Below are 22924 nucleotides of genomic sequence, written 5' to 3' on the forward strand. Positions count from 1 at the left end.
CTGAAATAATCAGCGCGCTTCTACAGGCCGACGTTGGAATGTTTTCACTCATTTGGCAAACGAGCGCTGAATAATTGAGACACATTCATGCAACAAGGTGTTTATTCTACAAGAATGTTTCATGTGTATTGCAGCACCGGTACATCAGTCATCGAAGTTTACTTATTTGGCCATCATTCATCTGCTCCAGATCTTGAGGAGTATTCGTACAGTTGCTTTGCGTGCACTCTGACAATGCTGTGTGACGGCGTAGTCTTGCAATGAATTAAGCAGCGCGTACGTATGTCGCATCTAAAAAAAAAGGGGGAACTAAGAACCCAGAACAATAAAGAACTATGTTCCTAAGTCTACAATTAAAATGAAAACGTAATATTCGAGATGATTTATATAAAAGTATATGAGCATGTTCACACTATGTCGTGACGTATATAAAAATAATTATTTCTGGGAGGAGGTTCATCGGTTCATATCTTCAATATGTGTATTAGATCTATGTGGCATAAAAGTAGCTGCACGCACTAATTCGGATGGGCAAGTGACTGTGCCATAGCGCAATCATGAATAGCCTCTCAGAGACCTGACCTGTCAACGTACGCACACATGGCGGATTCTAAGAGTCCTGTTTAGCGATCTCTTGAAGGCATTGCGCTAAGTGAGCAGCCAGCGTAACACCGAAACTTCTCTCACACTCTGCGGCTATTATGGAGCATAAGACAGAGCATACCGACTGAGGCCATGCCTTGTCTTTCATGTCCACAGCAGCCTTGATGTATGTACTTATTGGGTGTCGCGGCCCTTACGCGCAGTGCGTCTCTGTGAAGTAAGTGCTGGTGCATGTGTGATACATCGCCACGAAACGGGAGGTCGGGAACAGCGCTGTGTTTCAGGCATCCATCTTCTTGATGAGAGCCCTGACGAGCTTCTCGAGGTCCTTCTTGCGTTTCTGGCCGGTTTCGAGGACCTCTTCGTGATTGGCCACTTGCTGGGTGTCGTAGTTGCTTACGCACACGTTGCTGATAAGAGACAGGCCGAATACTCGGAGGCCACAGTGTCTTGCCACGATGACCTCGTGTGCCGTACTCATGCCTGCGACAGTAAAGCAACAAGCAAATGTAGCCTGTCTGCACATTGTTTTCTGCGGCACACTCTTCAGAGACCTCAAAAAAAGAAAAAGCTGGCGGTGAAGTTGTGACCTCCTAGCCTCGAGATTCAAGGATGCCATAGGCTCTGTGCCTCGACTATTTACCGTTTACCAATAACTTAACAAGTTCATCATTTGTACGCGTGCGCATTTACTTGTGGAGTTATAGAATAAACCGTATCACACTCTGTGCATCGTCACCTAAAACATAAAAAAAACAGCCGAGAAGCTTTCACAGCATTCAGACACAAAATTGTGCCTAGCAGTAACACGTATCCGTGGTTTACCCACCGAATCCCGCTCGGAATGGAAATAGAAACAAGTAAGTTTGTTAGTACATACAGATTGTCTCTGTTCACAGTTACAAAGGCTCTCAGATCCTCGGGAACACCTTCAAAGGCTTGTGCGGAATTCGGGAGATCAACTAAACAGATTACACGGTTTTGTTTACTCATTTTTTAAAAGAAATTCTTTTTATAAAAGAAGTAACATAAACCAGCAGTCAAGCTAGTTCAAATGTGTTGGTATTAACAAAGGCAAAAAGCTTCAGGACCAAAACTGAAGGTGAGTACAACACTGTAAAATTCACAAAATGATAACCGGCTGGGTCAGCCTTCCAAATCCAACATTTCAGAGTAGGTTGATTCAAAAGTCAGCAATAGGTTGATTGAAAAGATATCAATAAACAATTTAAGTGCAAAAGTGAAGAGAAGTAACATATTTCTTGTAGACGTTTCTTCAGACACCAGGCCCGTATTCGTAACCCCTCCTTTTTTTCTTGAATAATAAAAGACCGTCAACTTCCGTGGCAATGGTGTAGTTATCCCATCGATCACGGCCACCAGTAAAGGGCACCCGAGCTTCGTATACACAAGCAAATTTCATTTCATTTACACTTTTGTTATTATTTTCGTTATTATTTTTAGTTTACTGTTCAATCATAGGCACTGCCGCTCACTTTTTTGCAAGCACTCTAAAGTAACTCAAGGCCGGAGAATCACCTTTAATATATGGGTGTCGTGTACCAGATAATTTTGCTTCTTGAGGTAAAATGCTGAATTCATATTGGATTGAACACTAATGAGTCATACCGTCCAAGAGGAACCAGCATCGACCCCAAATATCATCTGATCGCACCAGATATAAATACAACTCGCTTTTTATGAGCATCTCGAAGGAAATTCCTCCCGAGTGTACATGTCAAGCTTTCGATTCTCATTCAATGCATTCACATCACCACTGGTGATGGTCAATTTTAAAGGCAGTTTACTGAAATATGCGATAGCGCTTTGATTTCGTTCTGCCGATTGACGTCGAGATCAACGATCTCATCATCAAAGAAATTGTGCTTTGGGTATCTGACGTACATAGCAGTGACTTACCACAAGCGTCGGCACCGAGCACACGGAGCATATTTATCTCGGCAACTGACTCGAAGTTTGGTCCTCCAAGCATACAATAAACACCTTCACGGAGGAAAGGCCACAGTGAAAGCTCTTCGTTGGCAATTTTCTTCGCCATTTCCCTAAGGTCTCTGTCATAGGCATTGCTCATGGCCGGAAAGCGAGGTCCCCACCTAGGCAGGAAGAAATATGCGAAAGAAAACTTGCCCGTGACCTAACTGTGAAGTGCCGCATCTACAAGCATAAATGGCGACGTGCACTTTTGTTACATAATATCAAGACGAACCTATGATGAAAGGATTACCGTATAATCGAGCTTTACTGCACGAAGCAATCTTATAAGCGGTGAAAGAACTAATGCATTACAGTTAGTTCTTACACTGCCCCATAGAGAGCACTAGGGGTTTTTGCATACAGACAGCAATTCGTAGAAATTGAGGAGGCGTGTCATATGTACAGCTCAAATTAATAATAAAAAAAGAGAAACCCGAGAGATTCAGTACTTGGTTCATATTGGGGAGAAACTTTTATAACGGCGCGGAAAAGCAATGACAACGTTAAATCTCCTGGCGCACGCACATTTCGAACCGTTCAAGTACTATGATATATTTTCCCAATAAAACTTGCTCGCAAGTCACTGCCCGTCTTGCGTTTCACCACGCTCTGGCCACAGTTCTCCCAATGTGGTATGTTAGCACATATATAGTATCACGCTATTCAGGGCGCGCGTTCGATTCACGGCTACAGTGTCCTCATTTATATAGGAGCGAAATTCTCGTACTCTCCACTGCACAAATACTTTCTCAAATAACATTCACCTTTCGTCGTTGCGACCTTTCAGAGGGTTGTCGCCGCCAAGGCCAGGGAAGTTTATGTGATCCCGAATGATCATGATATCACCAGCCTTGAAATTTGGGTTCACCCCACCAGCAGCATTGGTGACAATAAGAGTCTTTACTCCAAGCAACTTCATCAACCTTACTGGCATAGCACACTGAAAAATGAAAGAAACACAAGATGTACCATGTAAACAGCACAATTACAATGGAAGCTATAGTTATTGAAAGAACTGGGTAGTTTATTTCTATGCTAAGGTGTGCAGCAATTCTTCATGTACTGCAACTGCAAAATACCACAAATATTGCGGCATCTTAAGGGCCAATCAATTGACTCGGACTTTTTTTTTTACACCTCCCAAATAAGCAGGCTGATTCGAAGGCTGAGGTCATCACATTCTGTGTTTATCACAGCACGCCGATGTTCCTGCAGGAGAGAAGGCTGGCAGATACGCAGGCCCAGCTCTGGGACGCTCCCGTGCTCCTTCTGCGTGACGGAGACGGCCACGCGCGTTTAATCTCCGCTTTAGCAGCGACCGTCAGAACGCTCTCGCACACACTTTCACTCGCGCGTAGAACGTGCAGTGGGATGAACATAGGACAAAAACGAAGTAGATGGAAAGAGCACACACTATCATCTGGCAATATTCATTCAATGGCTGCATATATACTCCCCCTCTATTTCCTTAATAGATATATAAAAAGTGCATGTTTAAGCAACCACCAAATGAATAAAGCCAGTTGATATTTTGTGTTCTTTCCGTCGTCTGTTTTGTTTTTTTGTGCAACAAACTCTCACAATGACCACGCACAAGCGGTCATTTTGAGAGTTTTTGGCGACGCGATACTACGGCTACTGATTCAGGAAGTCACCAAAATTGACACTGCAGTCTGACGTCGCGCTAGTGTCAAGTGATGATCTTTGCATACGGGACATTTGTATACTGAATAAAAAAGTACACAACGGTATCTATGAACACAAACGTAGTTTCCCAAAACTTTGCAAGCGACAAATCTGCGTGAGGACAATGTGGGGGATTTGTAACCGCAAACGTCTTGTTCGGGGACTCTTTAGGAAGTCCCTAAACACGCTGTAAATATAATAAGCGGAATGGAGCGCCAGGAAGGTTCGTGGCGCAATACGAGGCCGATGCGCTCTTCGGGGAGGCGGGTACGAGTTGAACCTTGGAAATTCCTCGTATTGTTGGATAACGATGGTTTTAGTTTACACTCACTCATCTTGTAATGTCACTTTTTCACGAAGCGGATATTATATGACATCAGGTGCACATGGTCATGTATACAATAAATTGTGCACATAATATTGATTTGAAGAGTTTGATACGGCTTAATGCACTGCTACTGATAACATCATCTTGTGTACCTTCCATAGTGGGTAACCTTCGTAAGGATGAAATCGTCCTTGCATACAAATGACCGTCTTTCCTTCTAGGTTGCCGAAAACGAGCTTTCCGCTGTGGCCAGGAACTGAAAAGAGAGAGGGAAAAACCATAGTGGTGTAATGGTCACTATAGTGACGTTTATCTACGTCAGGGTTGCCGTTGGTGGCTACAAATTAGCGCTAAATTGCTTACTTTACAAAATCGTCTGATGGCGAAAATTCTGGGTTGGCTCCATGGCTACTTTTAGAATTCGTATTTTTATTTGGTGCATCTAGTAGACATTTATCTCATGAGATGCCGACAAAAACATTGTTTCTTTTTCTGCTGAGTAAGCCGATGAACGCGCATGTTGTCGAAGAGTTTGTGCTCAAATTGTTAAGGAAAACCTTGTGGAGGAGGGTAACTACCCACAAAAGTCGCTGCTTAGAAAGATGCGTCTGCAGTGCCTGTACAGTCAGCATGAGTTTCCTTCCTAAAGTGTTCGTATATGATGGATTCCTCTGCCGTTCCATTCAGTATGTGGAAAGGAAATCGAAATAGAAAGAAAACAAAGCGCTGGCACTTGTGACAGTATTAAAGCGCTTCGAATTCGTTTGATATACAATGTTTCGAAGTAAGGGCACCTCTATAGATGCAATTTCAAAATCAAGACATGCTGAAAGCAATCACCTCTGGTCGAAAGTGCGATACGCGCATTTCAGCTGCAAATGGCAATGATAAATCTTTCTGCTGTGCATCACAGATAATTAACTTGTCAACACTAACGCGATGAGTGGCGAAGGATCACGGTGTACCGGATGTTGTACATATGCTAGTTTTTATTTTGTTGTTTAACGAGAAAGCGTTATTTAGCTAGCTTGGTGGAAATGGCTCTGATCGGGCATCCGCAAAATCCGTGTCCGGAAATTACGTAATCTCTCCCACCAGAACTGATCTACGCCAGTGCCAACAACTGCCATAGCAACCACTTGCAGCCGCGATGGCTCCTCTAGCCGTGGATTTTCAGAGGGGTATATCCCCGCATCGGCAGGGGAAGCCCAGACTCGAAGGAAGCGAGCCATTGTCCGCCTTATCAGTTAGTTTTCAACTTCTGTAGACGCAGTGTCGCAACAGCATGCGTAGCTGTACTGAGTGTGATGTCGACGTTGTTGGCCTATCATCGACATCGGCAGAAGACTCGTCGACGAAGCGTTCCCTTGACGAGAGGCATTCCCAGGGGAAGCACGTGCATGCTGTATGCACCCAAGCCACAAATATATGATAGCTGCTGGGAAAGGCGGACACGAGAAGTTTGCTCGACAAATTAACGTTCTGAGTGTCATATTTGTAAATGATTGTGCGAGACACTTACATGCTTGATGAACTCGTCAATGAACTGGTTGGAAAGCCGTGGCAAGTAGAAAATGCAAGGAATTGAGCTAGTTGGTCTGGTTCATTATATTCCAGCGAGACAAAAACGAAAAAAAAAAAAAACTAGGGCTCACATACGACATTGGACAGCGCTGAACATCAACAAATTCAGCAAATGTGTTACTTGAATAAAAAAGGACGAAGGCGAATGCATTAGCGTGCCGTCTATCCCCGTCCATGACAGTGAATTAGCACTTCTGGACATTGCATGAGCAGCCAAAGGCCTGACGCGTGGGAACTATTTGAAATCTTTTAAGTTTGTAGTTTCTGCAAGCATCTATACCGCAGTTAACTATGAGCATGTGCGCAGGTTGGCCTTTATGTACAAACATATCCCTTGAATAAAAAATTTCATTTGATTGGCACCGCTTTGTTTAGTCGTATGTGTTCCTTAGCTTTTTTTCCTGGGTCTTGTCAAGCTGTAACATAATGGACGTAGAGGAAGACGCTCACAGAGAAATAATCATAGCATAGCCGCAATTCTCGCTGGTATCCGGGCCCGTCGCACTCGGCAAGAGCGAAAGCTTTATATCCAACGAACCGAAAATTCCACAACACACTTCTCTCGCACTACCTCACACTTTAAACAGAAATTGGCAACACCACCTTGCAAGAGGCCTGCCTTACGACCACTTACCCGGGCAGAAACGTTTCGTGTTCTCATCTCGAAAGAATATGCTTAGGGATTCTCTGCAACAATTTTTTTGTTACTATTACACTCTCGTATACTCTCGGTTCTGTCCGAAGTGGCCACCTCCACTTCGGACAGAACATTCGCACGTGTGCTTCCTATATGGAGCAACTTCAGAGGCCTCACAGCCACGCATTACGGAACTCTAATGGTTTTTTTCATTAATGTCACGAATTTCATTATAAGCGTCCGCTCTTGACACGGTGACTTAACCTCGCATACCAAGGCCTGCCAGCTTCCTTTTTTCTTTCCGCCCGGCTATCACACTCATCCGACTCGGAGATCAGCGACGGCACGAATGACGCCACTTCCAACAGGCCTTCCTTATCTCTAGCCGGCGCCCATCACCCCGTACTTATCAGGAGGGACTGGCGAAACGAGACGCTCGGGTGGAGAGTAGGGCCCCTCGAAGTGGCAGACGAAGTCAAGGTCGGAAAAACACCTACGCGCTTGCGGCCGCTTGAACCGGCTCTCCTCCGCTACTGCAGGGGGCTGGCGTAAATGGCCATCTAGTTCAGTCCCGTCGTAATAGAGAACTAGTCGAGCTGATATCTTCGGCCCGATCTCTCAGGGTCAGCCTTTATAATAGAAGCACGAACTGAGTATTTAAATTAGGTACAGAACTGCCAGGATATATATCAAAAAAACGTAGACGTTAGTATAGAACCTTTGTCTGTTTATTCCCCAAGTATTGCAGTAAGTCGGAAATGAAGCACTCCGGAGAAGCTTTGAAAACCGTTGCGCAGTTCGGACGCTGCTTGCAGAACACCAATATGAACATTACTTCCTCAACTACTTGGACATTCCTTCCTTCCCAGGCTGCTACAAATGCGGCGGTTACTGCTTCGGCAGGCACCACCAAGTTCCTTCCAGGCCGCTGAACACTCACAAGGCGCAGCACCGCAGTGGCCGCCAACGAGATATATATGGCGGTCACTACTCTGGAGCCTCGATGATCCCGAGGCTGAAGCCATTGGCACTCGTCTTCTCGGATGTTACATTCTAAGCGTCGGATGCCGCGATGTAGATTAGTTAGTAGGCCTCCGGAATACCTGTCACCCTCTCCTTTTCTGTCCTATTCATTCAACAAGCATTCACTGCAGCCTTCCAAGAGCAAAAAAAAAAGGGAATGCAAACAGTGAACAGCAACAACGACCTTTCGCTTTTAATAATAGGCGCTTATGGTTATACTGCGGTCCTTTTGTTACGCGGCAGCTCAGAATTTTATTTTTCCTTTTCTTGATATCCTTGAAGGTTATCAAGCCAACTTTGCTGCTCCTTCTACAGCAACAGCAGCAGCTGCCGCTGTCGCCGTTCTCATTACTCGTAGTCCGGCACGTCAAGCTTAATCATAAATGTCGCGTCACGTTTAATAGGAACGCCATCAATTTTTTTGGTTCTTGGATGCTCTGCGAGAAGTTGTTCGTGATGAGTAAACATTCATGATGTTGCCAAACGTATATCACTCCGCTGATAAAGATGCATCAGACGGAGACATGGGTGTTGCAGGGGGGGGGGGGGGGGGGGGTGCGAAAAGGGCACTGAACAACCCCACCCCGCACTCCCCCCATCGCAACACGGTTTGCACTCCCGCAAAAAAAAAAAATCCTGCCGACGCCCATAGAAGGAGGTGTGAGCTTGTCACACGTGGCAGAGGACACATTAGTAAGGTATATTATAAGACCAGAGAAGGGTGTAGTGTAATGTACAAGCGAAGTGTACCAACCTGTGCTAACGGGAAGATCTGGAATGTCCTTGTATTGAAACTCCTTACTGCCTCCGATGAGGTCAGCCAGGGAGCCCAAGCCAGAGCCGCATATGATTCCTATCGTTGGTCGGTGCTCGGTCTTGCTCAACAAAAAGGGAACTACCCCACCCCGTCCTCCCCCATCGCAACACGGTTTGCACTCCCACAAAAACAAAAAAAAACAAAAAAAAACAATCCTGCCGACACCCATAGAAGGAGGTGTGATCTTGTCACACGTGGCAGAGGACACATTAGCGAGGTATATTATAAGACTAGAGAAGGGTGTAGGGTAATGTACAAGCGAAGTGTACCAACCTGTGCTAACGGGAAAATCTGGAATGTCCTTGTAATGAAACTCCTTACTGCCTCCGATGAGGTCAGCCAGGGAGCCCAAGCCAGAGCCGCATATGATTCCTATCGTTGGGCGGTGCTCGGTCTTGCTCAGCAGGAAGTTAGCGATACTTTCGATGTGCTCATACGAGTACCTGCACAAAGCAACAAGGGCCCGTACTTGATCTACATCGAAGTGCGACAATTATTTCGCGTACGTACCAAAAGCGCAGATCCTTTTGATATGCTAGTCAGTAAAAATGATCAAGCGTCGAGACATGCACACAAAACTATACACATTCACTGAGAACATGCCTTATTTCGAACCATGGCGTGTAAGTACTATTTAGAATATATGTATGGTATTTAATTGCACATTGCCAAGAATTAAGAGGCAAAGACAAACTATAACTACTAAGAAAAGAATCAAGAAAGGGCGTTGCACTGGTCATAACTCAATAAATATTCACAATACAGCAATGACGACACAAACACACACAAATTGATGTCACGTAGCCAAACCGACGCGGTGGAGTATTATTCAGCATAGGCTGTACTGCATGAATCAGCAAAAACGGCACCCTATAATGTGTCGAGATTTTGTGTTTCAATATTCTGAAAGTGCCGCGAAGATTTAGCGACTGATTTGTTTTACGTCGTTACGAAGGAATAACTGTAACATCATGAGTCATATGCCTCCAGCATGCCCTAAGCAATCAGGCCAGAGTCATTAAAAGTCATTTCTTACTGTTCGTCCTTGGAAGAGCTCATGGCTGAGTTGTGTCGACCGAAACCGTTGGATGACGACTGCGCAGCTCGAAAAAGTGAGCCCGAATAGATAGGACGCGTTTTTATGTACCTCGCGCCGACGGATGATAATACGCTGCATTTTAACAGCTTAACTGCCACCGGCGTAGGAGCACACCATAAATACGAGTCTCAGGTCTACGTGAACCACACAAAGCTCATTTTCGACGCCAAACTGCCCTTTCAGGCTTCGGAGGTGTGTTATAACGTTGACTCAGCGTCAGCGGTAGGACGTACCACATCCTTCACCAGTGCCCCGTAAATCTTTGAAAACGATAAGGATACCGCAGAAGTGCCCTTTTGGTGCTCTCGTCTCTTGTGCTGTGGCCCCTGAGCGTAACATTGAAGCAGGATCTTCATGAGAGACTAGTACTGATTGTGTGCCTTTTTTTTTATGCAAAAGACCTTAAATTATGTTACAGCCTCTTGACGCATTTGTACTACTTCTATTTTGTTCTGTCGACAGTGCTTTCATGCATGCACGATCCACTCGTTGTATTACTATAAACATATATAATAATTATATTATATGTTGTTCGATAATGATGAGGCCAGTATATATATATATATATATATATATATATATATATATATATATATATATATATATATATGTATATATATATATATATATATATATATATATATATATATATATATATATATATATATATATATATGGGATATGGCACAAGGATAAATATATTTCCCAACAGTTTCGGGAGGGGTCCCCCTTCATCAGGGGATGAGTTATATATATATATATATATATATATATATATATATATATATATATATATATATATATATATATATATATATAAGAGAGAGAAGTGTATACCTAAGGGCTCGTATTTCTGTGTTTTAACACAATATTATTGAGATATAACAGACAGTAATGCCAAGGAATGTACAGGGGAAGTTATTAGAACCAATGGAATGTAAATAAGAAGAAAGAAGAAAAGTGGATGAAAAAATTACCAGCTGTTCACAGCTGGTAATTTTTTCATCCACTTTTTTTTCTTCTTATTTACATTCCATTGGTTCTAATAACTTCCCCTGTACATTCCTTGGCATTACTGTCTGTTATATCTCATATATATATATATATATATATATATATATATATATATATATATATATATATATATATATATATATATATATATATATATATATATGAGAAATCAGTTCAATAATTATGCAGTCGAAAAAGAAGAGAAACACGGAACGCAATTTCCACTAACGTTTCAGCAGGAAGAGCCTGCCTTCGTCGACTTTGACAAAGGCAGGCCCTCCTGCCCCGAAACTTTTTTAAAGAATGCATTTCGTATGTTTGTCGCCTGCTTCTTTGAATATATATATATATATATATATATATATATATATATGTGTGTGTGTGTGTGTAACGCTATGAGGAATGGCAGACGTGGCCCGGCTCATACTCCATGTTTATTCTACTGTCACTTCTTCCTCCTCTACTTCTACCAACCATCACTTCATACGTCACACGATTCCCCCTCCCCCCGAAAGAAAGCGTGGATTACGAACAATAAAATGTAAACAAGGAGAGGTTAAAAAGTCACAAATGTCAAAGTTCACATTCGGTTCTGTGCTCGAGGGAATTTCCGTAAACTTTCAGACTTCAGGGGAGAGTGCAGCAGTCCGGTTAACGCAGGAGATCTGGTGGGCGAGGCTGGTGGTTGCGTCCTGGATAACACAAAAATGCTTTGGACGTAGAGATAAGGGTAATCACAGCTGGCATTCTTGTGAAGAACGAACGAGGTTCGAACATCTTGCAGAATCGACAGTTCCAATATTGTAGGCATCGAATTCCTCGTCGTGGGTGATACACAGGCCGTGCAAGCAGCTTGCGTGAGCGTTGATCGAGGTTGATGGGCTGCTGCCTGTGTTCCGGCCGGGTACAAAGGGTGCTTTTGTGGCTTTTCTGGCTTTTGGAGATTTTTTTATAGCGATGTCGCACATGTTTTAATCGAAGGCGCATTTTCAATCTCTGGTGGAGAATGTATACACAACGATGGGCCTTTTCGCATTGTTCTTTGAGCCTTAAGAGTGGTTTCGATGGAGTTTTCTTTCGTCGCTGACAATGTTGAAGTACACGTTGACGTTGTAGTTTCTTGGTTTCGTCGACTTGCGTGTGGTGTGACATTGATCGTGGTGTGCCAGCATTCTTAGCAAGTCCTCCACAGGCTTCTACAACGCCAACCAATGCAGCTGTCTCTGGCGCAAGACAATGTGAGAGGTTTTGTGCACTTGAATCTTCTGTATTTATAAACCGCTCATTGTTGGTGGTTGCCTGAATAGTCCTTGTGTCATCAGAAGTCGCACCTGCGCTTTTGTTTTCAGTGTTGGCGGTGAGGTTGTATGCTGGATTGCCATCGTGTCGATCTTGTGATTGATGAACACTAGACGCTTCTACGAAATACTTTTCTTCACAAGGTGCTGATTGTGAATGCTTCTGTCTTTGTGGAACTGCTGAGCTGAATACCAAGTCAGTTTTCAAAGTACGCATGTGCCACGAAGTATTGAATTCATCTGGGTCATCAACAGTGGATTGCATTCTTTTATGCAGCGGAGAGTTGAGCACTGGCGATATTTGCTCGGATGAGGAGACAGGCGGAAGGTTGGAAAAACGACCGCGTGGTCTTTCCATAAGCATGTGGCTAACTTCACCTGACGGGAATTGTAAATTCATGCTGTGTGCTCGAATGCTTGAAGGCTGCTTATGACTGCGATGACTGAGTTCGAATGCACTGCGAGTGTGTGTTCTAATCGAATCTTCATTAGAGTCTTGAAACCAGATGATCATTTCTTCTTTTATCTTTTGCCAAGACTCGTCGTTGTCGAATATGTGGGTGAGGTAAAATTTAAAAGCCTCACCAGTGACGTAGTCGGTAAAGTTGGTGACCATCTCCCGTTCCGGCCACGATGCAGCGGTAGCGTGGAGCTCGAACAGGTCGAACCAGTCCTGTACAGGTCCATCGTCCGCTGCTCCGGTGTACTTGGGGATGGGAAGGTCGGTCGATGATTCCGTCATGATGCTCGTCGATGTGTACTGCTAGAAGCTGGTTTGGTAGTTCACTTATGGTCAGGGTGTCTTGCGGAGAACCTTGTCGATGATATGCGACTGATGAAAGGGCTGCCAGGTCTTCATCCTGTCGACTTGTGTAACGCTATGAGGAATGGCAGACGTGGCCCGGCTCATACTCCATGTTTATTCTACTGTCACTTCTTCCTCCTCTACTTCTACCAACCATCACTTCATACGTCACACATATATGGGAAAGAAGTGTATCCCTAAGGGCTCGTTTTTACGTGTTTTGACACAATATTAATGACATCTAACAGACAATAATGCCAAGGATTGTATAGAGAAAGTTATTAGAACCAATGTAATTTAAATAAGAAGAAAGAAATGTGGGTGAAAAATTGACTTGCCTTGAGCAGGAATCGAACCTACAACCTTCGAATAACGCCATCGATGCTCTACCGTAATAGCTCAGTGGTAGAGCATCGAACGCGATATTCGAAGGTCGTATGTTCGATTCCTGCCCATGGCAAGTTATTTTTTCACCCACATTTCTTTCTTATTTAAATTACATTGGCTTTAGTAACTTCCCTATACATTCTTTGGCATTATTGTCTGTTAGATCTCTTTATCTATCTATCTATATATATATATATATATATATATATATATATATATATAGTTGCGACCGGGGTTTGCAGCACTGGAGATCTGGGATCAAGATGTCGAAGGTCTCATTGTCGTCGTTCTGTTCTCGCGTTATAACTATCGTCATGTCATACGAACTAGCCCAAGCTGCCACACTTCGTAGAGAGGGTTTATTTACATCATATACATGGCACGGGCTCTCTGGCCCGAAGCTCTACATAGAAAAAGGCTGTCTATTGAACAAGCTCCGTGAGCCACACTAAGCAGCCCACAAGGTCTGAATATACAGTCTCGTCTCCCCAGATCCCTACATCGGGGAATAGGTTCATACGACACTGTCCAATAACATGTCCCGCAGCACACACGAGTGTCATTATGCCGGTACCACCCCCAACAAAGACACATACACAAACAAAACACGTGTATGGTCCCGGCGATGATGCATCCTCCGGCGAATCTTGCTTCGAGCGAGCGGGGTGAAACGTGTTTGTCATCTCACCGCTCGCGCCGACCACCCAAGCTTTGTCGAACGGCAATCGTGGTCTAGGCGCCTCCGAAAGGCCATACCTGCACATCTGGTACTGATTTGAGCGTCGGCGGCTCGTCAGAGACGCACTGCGTGGTGGTCTGACGTCCGTAATCGGCGGAAGCTCGGCAATGTGGCTTTTACCCGTGCACGAAGACGCCACGTGTCGCATCTGTGCGCGGACCTGAAGGACAGCGGTGCTCTGTAGAGTGATTTCAGACACGCAGTGCCCAGCACATGAACACAGTAGGGCGTCTTGGCGCTGCTCCTTATCTCCACAAAACGAGGCGGCTGCCTTTCTTCCGTTCTGGCGGCCGCAGCAAAAGGGTGGCCCGCCAAACGCAACAATCTATATATTAATAAGATCTAACAGACAAGCATGCCAAGGAAAGTATTGGGGAAGTTATTAGACCGAATGGTAATGTAAATGTGTAGAAAGAAAAGTGGGTGAAAAGATAACTTTCCGTGGTCAGGAACCGAACCTGCGAACTTCGAATAACGCCCAATGAAGTGGCTGAGGGGATAGCAGCCGTGGTAGCTCAGTGGTAGAGCATCGAAAGCGTTATTCGAAGGTCGCAAGTTCGGTTCCTGCCCAACGCAAGTTATCTTTTCACCCCCTTTTATGCCTATACCTCGTGATGTAGTACGGTTCTCGCCATAAATTGTGTCCTTGTTTAGGGTCATTTTGCATGTGTAGAGCCGCACGACCACGTTCGAGCCATTTTCATCATCGAAACGCCTCGCTCAACATAAGACTTCCGATCAAGCGTAAATATAACACGCATAAAGAAAACGCCATGACGACAACGGCGGATTAACATTGGAGCTGACGTCCGCGCTTTCTTTCACCATCTGCGGTTCTGGGGCGAATCCAATCGGCTTGCACTATATCCGAATGTTTTCTTCACGATGTCCGGTTGCGGTGAATCCTTCTATAGGCAGCCAGAAGCCGAAACCCAACAAAATGTGTGTGTGAGTACAATGAGTGGGGTGGGGTTTACAAAGGAAGCTCCATTTTAATACGAAATGTAAGAGCTACAGTAGATACGACTGCAAAATATATTGCGTTTGGGTACAGTCATAAAGCTGTGGCGAAGCTACGCATCCTAATATAAAACGAGCAAAAACGCGCCTGTGGATCGTGCCGGACGGTCGGCACATCACGCGGAGGAAAAGGAAAATGAAAATGGGGCGCCGCCTTATCTCGCTCAGACCGTGAACAACAAGATGTGGGGGTACTCTCCAGATTTCAGGGACACAATCTCTACGAGGAGTCTGTTGCGCCCCTCCAGATCTGTGTAAATCTCGAGGAGCGCGAACAATCGCCATTGGAAGCCCGGCGTTTTTATCGCCTCCGCACACACGCTCCCATTTAGCTAATAGAGTGACACGCGCCATTCCTGTCAATAAATGCGCGTGCACTGTACTATACGTTTGCCGCAAAAGGCTCCCCTCTACGATGTAGAACTGTTGTTTCAAGATAAAATGCGCCTTGTAGACAGAGCCAGTCGTGTACACTGCACCTGAAGAAGCTAATCGAGAAGCCACTTATACGGTATCGCTACGTAGCGATGCTGAGTCATCCTTTTCAGGTTTCCACACGATGTGTATCCGATACAGGATGTTGCTTTTTAATGTTTGCAGCACTGCGACTTAATGTTTATTTTGGGGTACTTAAGGTATGATAGTTGTTGGGCTTCATTAATAATACTATTAGTAATCGTTGGGGTTTCACGTCCCACCTTATTATTAAGAGAGACGCCGTAGTGGAGGATTCCGGAAATGTTGATCACCTGCTCTGACGTGCACCATAAACGTGTACGTACACGAGCCTCAAGCATTTACGCCTTTATAGAAAATGTGGCCACCGTGGCCGGGATAATTGTTGGGTTTTGACGTCCCAAAACCACCATATGATTATGAGAGACGCTGTAGTGGAGGGCTCCGGAAATTTCGACCACCCGAGGTTCTTTAACGTGCACCCAAATCTGAGCACACGGGCCTACAACATTTCCGCCTCCATCGGAAATGCGGCCGCCATGACAGGTACTGAAGTTGTCGAGAAAGGAGCGCTGTCAATGGGGCGAGTGTGTATACGGTTGGTATGGATTTAAAACGCTTGTGTTCGTGTGATCAATACTATTTTCGTCTGCTTTGTCGCGCCACTCTAGATACATGTTGAGGAAGGCCAGTATAAGTTGGCTGAGCAACTTTCGAAAAAAAAAAAAAACAAATCTCGGTCGTGAAGGCTTTTCTCTTTATTTGCGTTCGACATTAAGGTGTGTTTTCACAATAAGTTTTTTTCGAATACCGTTTTAAACTACATATGCAAGGTCTGTAAAAAAAGGAAAACGAAAGCAATCCTGTCGAGCTTTTGACCACCTTCTTATTGTGACGACTGCTTTTCGGTTTCACCACAGTAGACCAAACAAGTTGGTACAGAGCAAGCCTGTCATTATTGTGTTCTGATGCAAATGCTCTGGTCGTAGCATGAAACTGTACCTCACTGCGATCTGAAATTCCGTATTTTATGCTTTATGCCTGCAGTATGGGTACTCAGTGGCGTCAAAATAGGAGTCAGCGACCAGCAGCAGCGTTAAGTGACAGAAATGTTGTTGCAGGCAAGTTGTCGCATGAATAGTCAAACGCGTGAAATTCGAAGTCTGGGTTGCCATTTTTCATTGTTCTAATAGTTGCACCAGAGCCAACTCACTGCGGTGCGAGTATATATATATATATGTATATATATATATATATATATATATATTAATATATATGTATATATATATTAATGAGATCTAACAGACAATATTGCCAAGAAAAGTGTGGGGGAAGTTATTAGACGACAAAATTCTAATGTAAATATGGAGAAAAAAAAGAAAAGTGCGTGAAAAGACCCAGGGTGAACGTATGTAAGCAAGCAGCAGAGGGCGGCGATCTTTTCACCCACTTTTCTTTTTTCACATTTTGCATTACAATGAGTCTAATAACTTCCCCTATACATTCCTTGGCAATATTGTCTGTTAAATCTCATTATATATATATATATATATATATATATATATATATATATATATATATATATATATATATATATATATATATATATATATATATATATATATATATATTCCCACCTGCTTCCCACCTGCTTCCCACCTGCTATATTCCCACCTGCTTCCCACCTGCTTCGGGAAGTACGGATGATGTCGGAGCTGCGGTTTCAATAAATAGAAGTCTATCATCAGGCGAAAGGCAAATCATACAGGACCTCATAAGAGACTTCTCAGAGTGTTTCTCCACCTCGTCAAAAGTACGTCGCACGCAGATCGTTAAACACCGAATAATAACTGACGAGCAAACAAGACCTGTTCATCAAAACCCGTACAGAGTTTCACCCAAAGAACGAGAGGTCATAAAGGGTCAAGTGCAAGAGATGCTGGAGGATGATGTCATCCAACCATCCAACAGTCCGTGGGCATCGCCAGTAGTGCTTGTGAGGAAAAAGGACAACACGTTGAGATTCTGCGTTGACTACCGGAAACTGAACAGCGTGACCAAGCGCGACGTATACCCCTTGCCACGTATCGATGATACATTAGATCGCCTACGGCATGCCAGATATTTCTCGTCATTAGATTTAAAAAGCGGGTATTGGCAAATTGAAGTGGATGAAAGAGACCGCGAAAAGACGGCTTTCGTAACTCCGGACGGCTTGTACGAATTTAAAGCACTCCCATTCGGCCTTTGTTGTGCGCCGGCGACATTCCAGCGCATGATGGACAGTGTTCTATCGGGTCTCAAATGGCAGTCATGTTTAGTATACTTGGACGATGTTGTGGTATTTTCTGCAACCTTTGAACAGCATATAGAACGACTACGTTCAGTGCTTCACGCCATCCAGTCGGCCGGCTTGACTATTAAACCGGAAAAGTGTCAGTTTGGATATGAAAAGCTTCGTTTTCTCGGTCATGTGATCAGCGCTGAAGGTGTTGGCCCGGATCCGGACAAAACTGCGGCCGTTGCGCGATTCCCCAAGCCGAGAGACAAGAAGGAGGTGCGTCGATTTCTGGGCTTGTGCGCTTACTACAGACGATTTATAGAAAATTTCTCGAAAATTGCTGAACCTCTGACCAGACTCACAAAAGAGGAAGAATCATTCGTTTGGCATAAGGAACAAGAGAGAGCTTTCGAGGAACTAAAGAACCGTTTACAAGCCCCACCGATCCTCGCACATTTTGATGAAACTGCGGACACGGAAGTCCATACAGACGCAAGTAATCTTGGTCTCGGCGCGGTATTAGCTCAATGGCAAAATGGAGAAGAGAAAGTCATAGCCTATGCCAGTCGCACCCTGTCAAAAGCTGAAAAGAACTATTCTGCAACGGAAAAAGAGTGCTTGGCAGTTATATGGGCGATTAGCAAGTTCAGGCCATATCTCTACGGCAGGCCGTTCCGCGCCGTCAGCGACCACCATTCACTTTGCTGGCTGGCGAGCTTAAAAGACCCGTCGGGACGACTTGCGAGATGGAGCCTCAGGCTCCAAGAATACGATATTACAGTTGTATATAGGTCGGGAAGAAAACACAGCGATGCTGATTGCTTATCACGCTCGCCACTGGACTCTACCTCTTCGGAAGAGGACGACTTTCCGTTCCTTTGTGTTGTGAAGGCTTCAGACATCGCCGAGCAGCAACGATCCGACACAGAACTGCTCCCATTGATAAAATTCCTCGAAGGGCACGACTCCCAAGTTCCACGTGTATTTAGGAGAACATTATCGTCGTTCTGCCTCCGTGGTAATGTACTCTACAAAAGGAACTTCAAAAGCAACAAAGAAAAGTTCTTACTCGTTGTGCCGCAAGTCATGAGACGTGAAATATTACAAGCTTGCCATGATGAACCGTGCTCGGGTCACTTAGGTGTCAGCCGGACATTCGCCAGAATTCATCTGAAATATTACTGGCCCAAGCTGTTAGCATCGGTACAGCATTATGTGAAGACATGCCGCGAATGTCAAAGGCGCAAAACACCACCTCTGAAAACTGCCGGCCTGCTCCAGCCCATAGACCCACCTGAGACTCCTTTTCAGCAAATTGGAATGGATCTTCTCGGGCCGTTTCCAATGTCATCCTCAGGAAAGAGGTGGATTATTGTCGCAACCGACTATTTAACGCGGTACGCAGAAACTGGCTGCCTGGAACGAGGAACGGCTGCGGAAGTTGCCAAGTTCTTCGTTCACAACATAGTTCTGCGACATGGCGCCCCGATGGTAGTTATCACCGATCGCGGAACAGCATTCACATCGGAGTTGATGCAGTGCCTGATGAATATGACTAATACCACTCATAGAAAAAGTACTGCGTATCATCCCCAAACGAACGGGTTGACGGAACGCCTAAACCGCACCATAGCGGATATGTTGTCGATGTACGTGGACATAGAGCATAAGACGTGGGACGAAATCCTACCTTATGCAACGTTCGCCTACAATACGGCAGTACAGGAGACCACCCCGCACCTCCACCAGAATGTCACGTATTGCAAGAGGGTGACACAAACAATAGCTTTATTAAAGGGCGAACTTGTGCCCAGAAAAATAGGTAAATAACTGAGTCCGCTAAAGCGTTCCACACTAGCGTCTCTCTCGAACACCTTTTTCCACAACCCGTCGATCAGGCCACCGTCGCGAGCCCAAGCACGAGGAGCAATGACTCGCGTTGCTACAGCGCGCGCAGGTGCGCTACGTTGTAGACGCTTGCATAGCGTCTCGCTGGTTCTCCTGGTAGTTGTAGACGCTTGCATAGCGTCGCGCTGGTTCTCCTGGTAGAAGGCAGTCTCTGCGGCATTATATATATATATTGCAATGAAGCACATGAATACTATTTGAGAATGCAGAGGGTACTTGTCAGGCCGAAAAGAAAATGACATTCCATTGGCTCAGCGCATAGGAGGAATCCGCCATTACGACGCCAATTGTCTACGGCTATTCTGCTGCATAAACAAGTGTTGCTTCTAAACGTCTTGTTTGTATTTCATAATCCTGCAACTTCGAAACCGTACGTTGCCTCCACTTGCTACGATTTCCAGGGACGAATACAAGCAGGCTGTCACATCGTTTCCAACTGCTCCGACTCCTGACTGTTCCGACCGCTTTAAGCTACGCGACCGGCCTACCTTCAATGGGTGTCACAAATGAGCGCTCATTAAATCGTGCGTCTCAAATTTCTAACGGCTACGTAAACATGAGGCGCCGTTCGGACGATACAAAAGCTGGCGAAATGAAGAAACACGCATCAAAAAACACCGCGCGCGCGCCTCCTCCGTGTCCCTCAAAAGCACCGGCGTCACGCCGACCAACCTCCTCGGATGTAACACCAGCAAACTCTAGAAACATCTCGAAGGAAAGGGGCGTGGTGCTGCAGAGTTTCGTCGTGGGACGCGGACCCTGCGAAACGGATGTCATTTTTTCACCCAGCTTTGGCTATGCGGTGCACCGATGAAAAACCGAAACTTCGAGAACCCAGGGTAAACGTATGTAAGCAAGCAGCGGAGGGCGGCGATCAGGAGATGAAGTGCGAGTTTTCCCCCAGCGTGGGAAGGCTTGTCCTACAGTGACAAATTAGGGGAGCCATTCTCGCGGTGTCCAATTCGTGGACATGTCTAATTCGCCAAAGCGCGTTCAGTTACGCAAAAAAAAAAAAAACGGCAGGCCTGCACGGAAGGCGCCGCACAGTCACAGCGAAAGCTAGAAAAGCGGCCTTTCAGAGCCTTTAAAAAAAACCCATTGGGTAATTACGTCAAGCACACATGTTTGATACTCACTAGGGCATTCATAATAAATGTTTTGAGTAGTAGGCTGACATTCGCTATGCGACGTTTCGTCATTCTTCTGAGAAGCGTAGTATCCGTTAAACACTTGCAAGGAATTTTGTGTCAATTGTTCATGCAGTGGCTGACGACGATGATGAGGAATTATGGCTGAAGTGGGTATGCGCCACAGTTAATAGTTGAGCAAGAACAAAATAATGCAATGGGTTGGAACATTGGACGGCCCACTCGTTACGCTATTCGCATTGTGCGATGACTCTTTGTTCTTTCGCTGTTTTAAAACGCTTTATAAGTCGTACTAAGGCAATAGTTTTCCCGACATGAAGCCTGCCTAAGGCAAGTTTGCCAACAAGTCACAAGCACCGGCGTAGCTGAGTGGTAGAATACTGGGCGGGCACGCAGTGAACCCGGCCTCGAGCACCACTATGTCATTAGTGCTAGGTTTTTTCTTTTTTCTAATTTCTCACGATGTGGTGGCGGACACTGGCGGCGGCGGACAACTGCGCATGACCCCAGTTGTGATCTCATAACAACTTTCGCGTAAAAAGGCTAGTCGGGGCGTCATGGCACGCTTGACCACGTCGGCCCACCGAACCCGCCAGCAAATTCTCAGCGTGGATGAAATGTAGACTTACAGGTAATCAAAGTGGATGATTGGGCCAGTTGGCGATACATGATCTAAGTGTACTACGCGTAAGAAAACACGGACGAGAAAAAGAAAAGTCCTGCGCTTGTTCTTGTCTTTTTCCCATCCGTGTTTTCTACGGCGTAGTACACTTGGATTAAGTCAACTGACGACGCGAGAGTTTCCTGGAAGAGAAACACCGGACACAGCAGAACGACAACCTATGCTGGGTATTGCGTCAGTGTTTCCTTGAAGAGAAGCATTCAAGTTTTGTTCTAAGAACTTTAGACTGAATACGTTTGACGAACATTTTAGTCTATAAGCGGCTTAGATAATACATTAAATTGCATTGGTAGCGCGTGTTTTTTGTGCGCGTTGTTTTGCATGCATTGAAGCACGTTGTGAGTGGTGTCGTATTGTATTTGATAACTGCCGAGTGTGCGCGTTTGTGTGTTATTTGTTCTGCCTTATATGAGAATAATTTTTGGTTTTGTTATCAACTCTCGGGTCCGCCTCGTTCTCTAGACCACAACCGGCATTCGCTGACGCGCCAAAAGAGCCAACACTAAATTGTCCGCGGTTTCATAGTGTATTGGCCGATACGTCAACACTTGGAATTAGCCCGACGATTACCTGCCTTTTAACGGGACTAGTGACAGTGGGACTGACGACAAGGACGTGGAAGACTGGCTTGACGAGTATACGACCAGCTGAGCAACCACAACAAATGGGACGATGCACGCAAGCTAACCGTCGTCTTTATTTAACCAACGTCGCCAGCCTGTGGTATAGCAATCACGAGAGGGACCTTCCCACCTGGTTAGCCTTCTGAACGGCATTCGCGGATTTTTTCGGCCGCCCAGCGCTTCGGAAGCTACGTGCTGAATAATGCTTGCGCGCTCGAGCCCAGCACAGTGGCCTAAACTACACCAGCTACATCGAAGATGTGATCAAGCTTTGCCGGCGTGTCAATCCGGCTACAATGGAAGCCGAGAAGATCAAGCACATCTTGAAAGGTGTTACTTACGACGCATTTCAGATGTTTGTCGCCAAAAGCCCCCAAACGGTAGCAGACGTAATACAACTTTGTGAAAGCTACGATGAGCTCTGGAAACATCGTGAGTCTGCTCATCGTGCCAGTGCGCCATGTGCTACGATATCCGCTTTAATGTCGGCTGGTATTTCGGACGACCATTGTTTTTCGCTTTTTGAGGTCAAGCAGTTTGTACGCGAAGAGGTCGCGCGACAGCTGTCTCTTGTGCCATATACTTTTGAAGGTGCACCATCTACTTTGCCGACGTGCACCAATACAGCGAATCGTTCGGGAGCAGGTATTCGAGTTGCTACCCGCAGGCAATGTGCCAGCTGACTGTTCCGCTGGCGTATGCCAAAGCACTAACCACACCATGACATTTGACTCTCGCGACAACTATACGTCCCCGCACGCCCATATGCCGCACCACCTGAACCTGTGCAT

The 22924-nt window shown here is 45.2% G+C and overlaps 1 protein-coding gene across 4 annotated transcripts in view; it reads right to left on the reverse strand.

Annotated features, from left to right (window-relative positions):
• Window positions 1–450: 450 nt before the first annotated feature.
• Window positions 451–22924, reverse strand: part of LOC119176382 (purine nucleoside phosphorylase) — a 35900-nt gene continuing 13426 nt past the window's right edge. For 2 of the 4 annotated variants that reach the window (XM_037427638.2, XM_075877553.1), the window contains exons 2-6: window positions 8947–9116; window positions 4765–4868; window positions 3363–3538; window positions 2524–2717; window positions 451–1086 (exon numbers count right to left, since the gene is read on the reverse strand). In XM_037427638.2, coding sequence (XP_037283535.2) covers window positions 884–1086; window positions 2524–2717; window positions 3363–3538; window positions 4765–4868; window positions 8947–9116 — 847 coding nt within the window. In that variant the 3' untranslated portion in view covers window positions 451–883. Of the gene's footprint in view, window positions 1087–2523; window positions 2718–3362; window positions 3539–4764; window positions 4869–8610; window positions 8858–8946; window positions 9117–9709; window positions 9845–22924 lie in introns of those variants that run through there. The other 2 variants (XM_037427639.2, XM_075877552.1) reach the window with 2 other exon arrangements.

The sequence above is a fragment of the Rhipicephalus microplus genome, chromosome X (assembly GCF_043290135.1).
Source record: "Rhipicephalus microplus isolate Deutch F79 chromosome X, USDA_Rmic, whole genome shotgun sequence".
Lineage (NCBI taxonomy): Eukaryota > Metazoa > Arthropoda > Arachnida > Ixodida > Ixodidae > Rhipicephalus > Rhipicephalus microplus.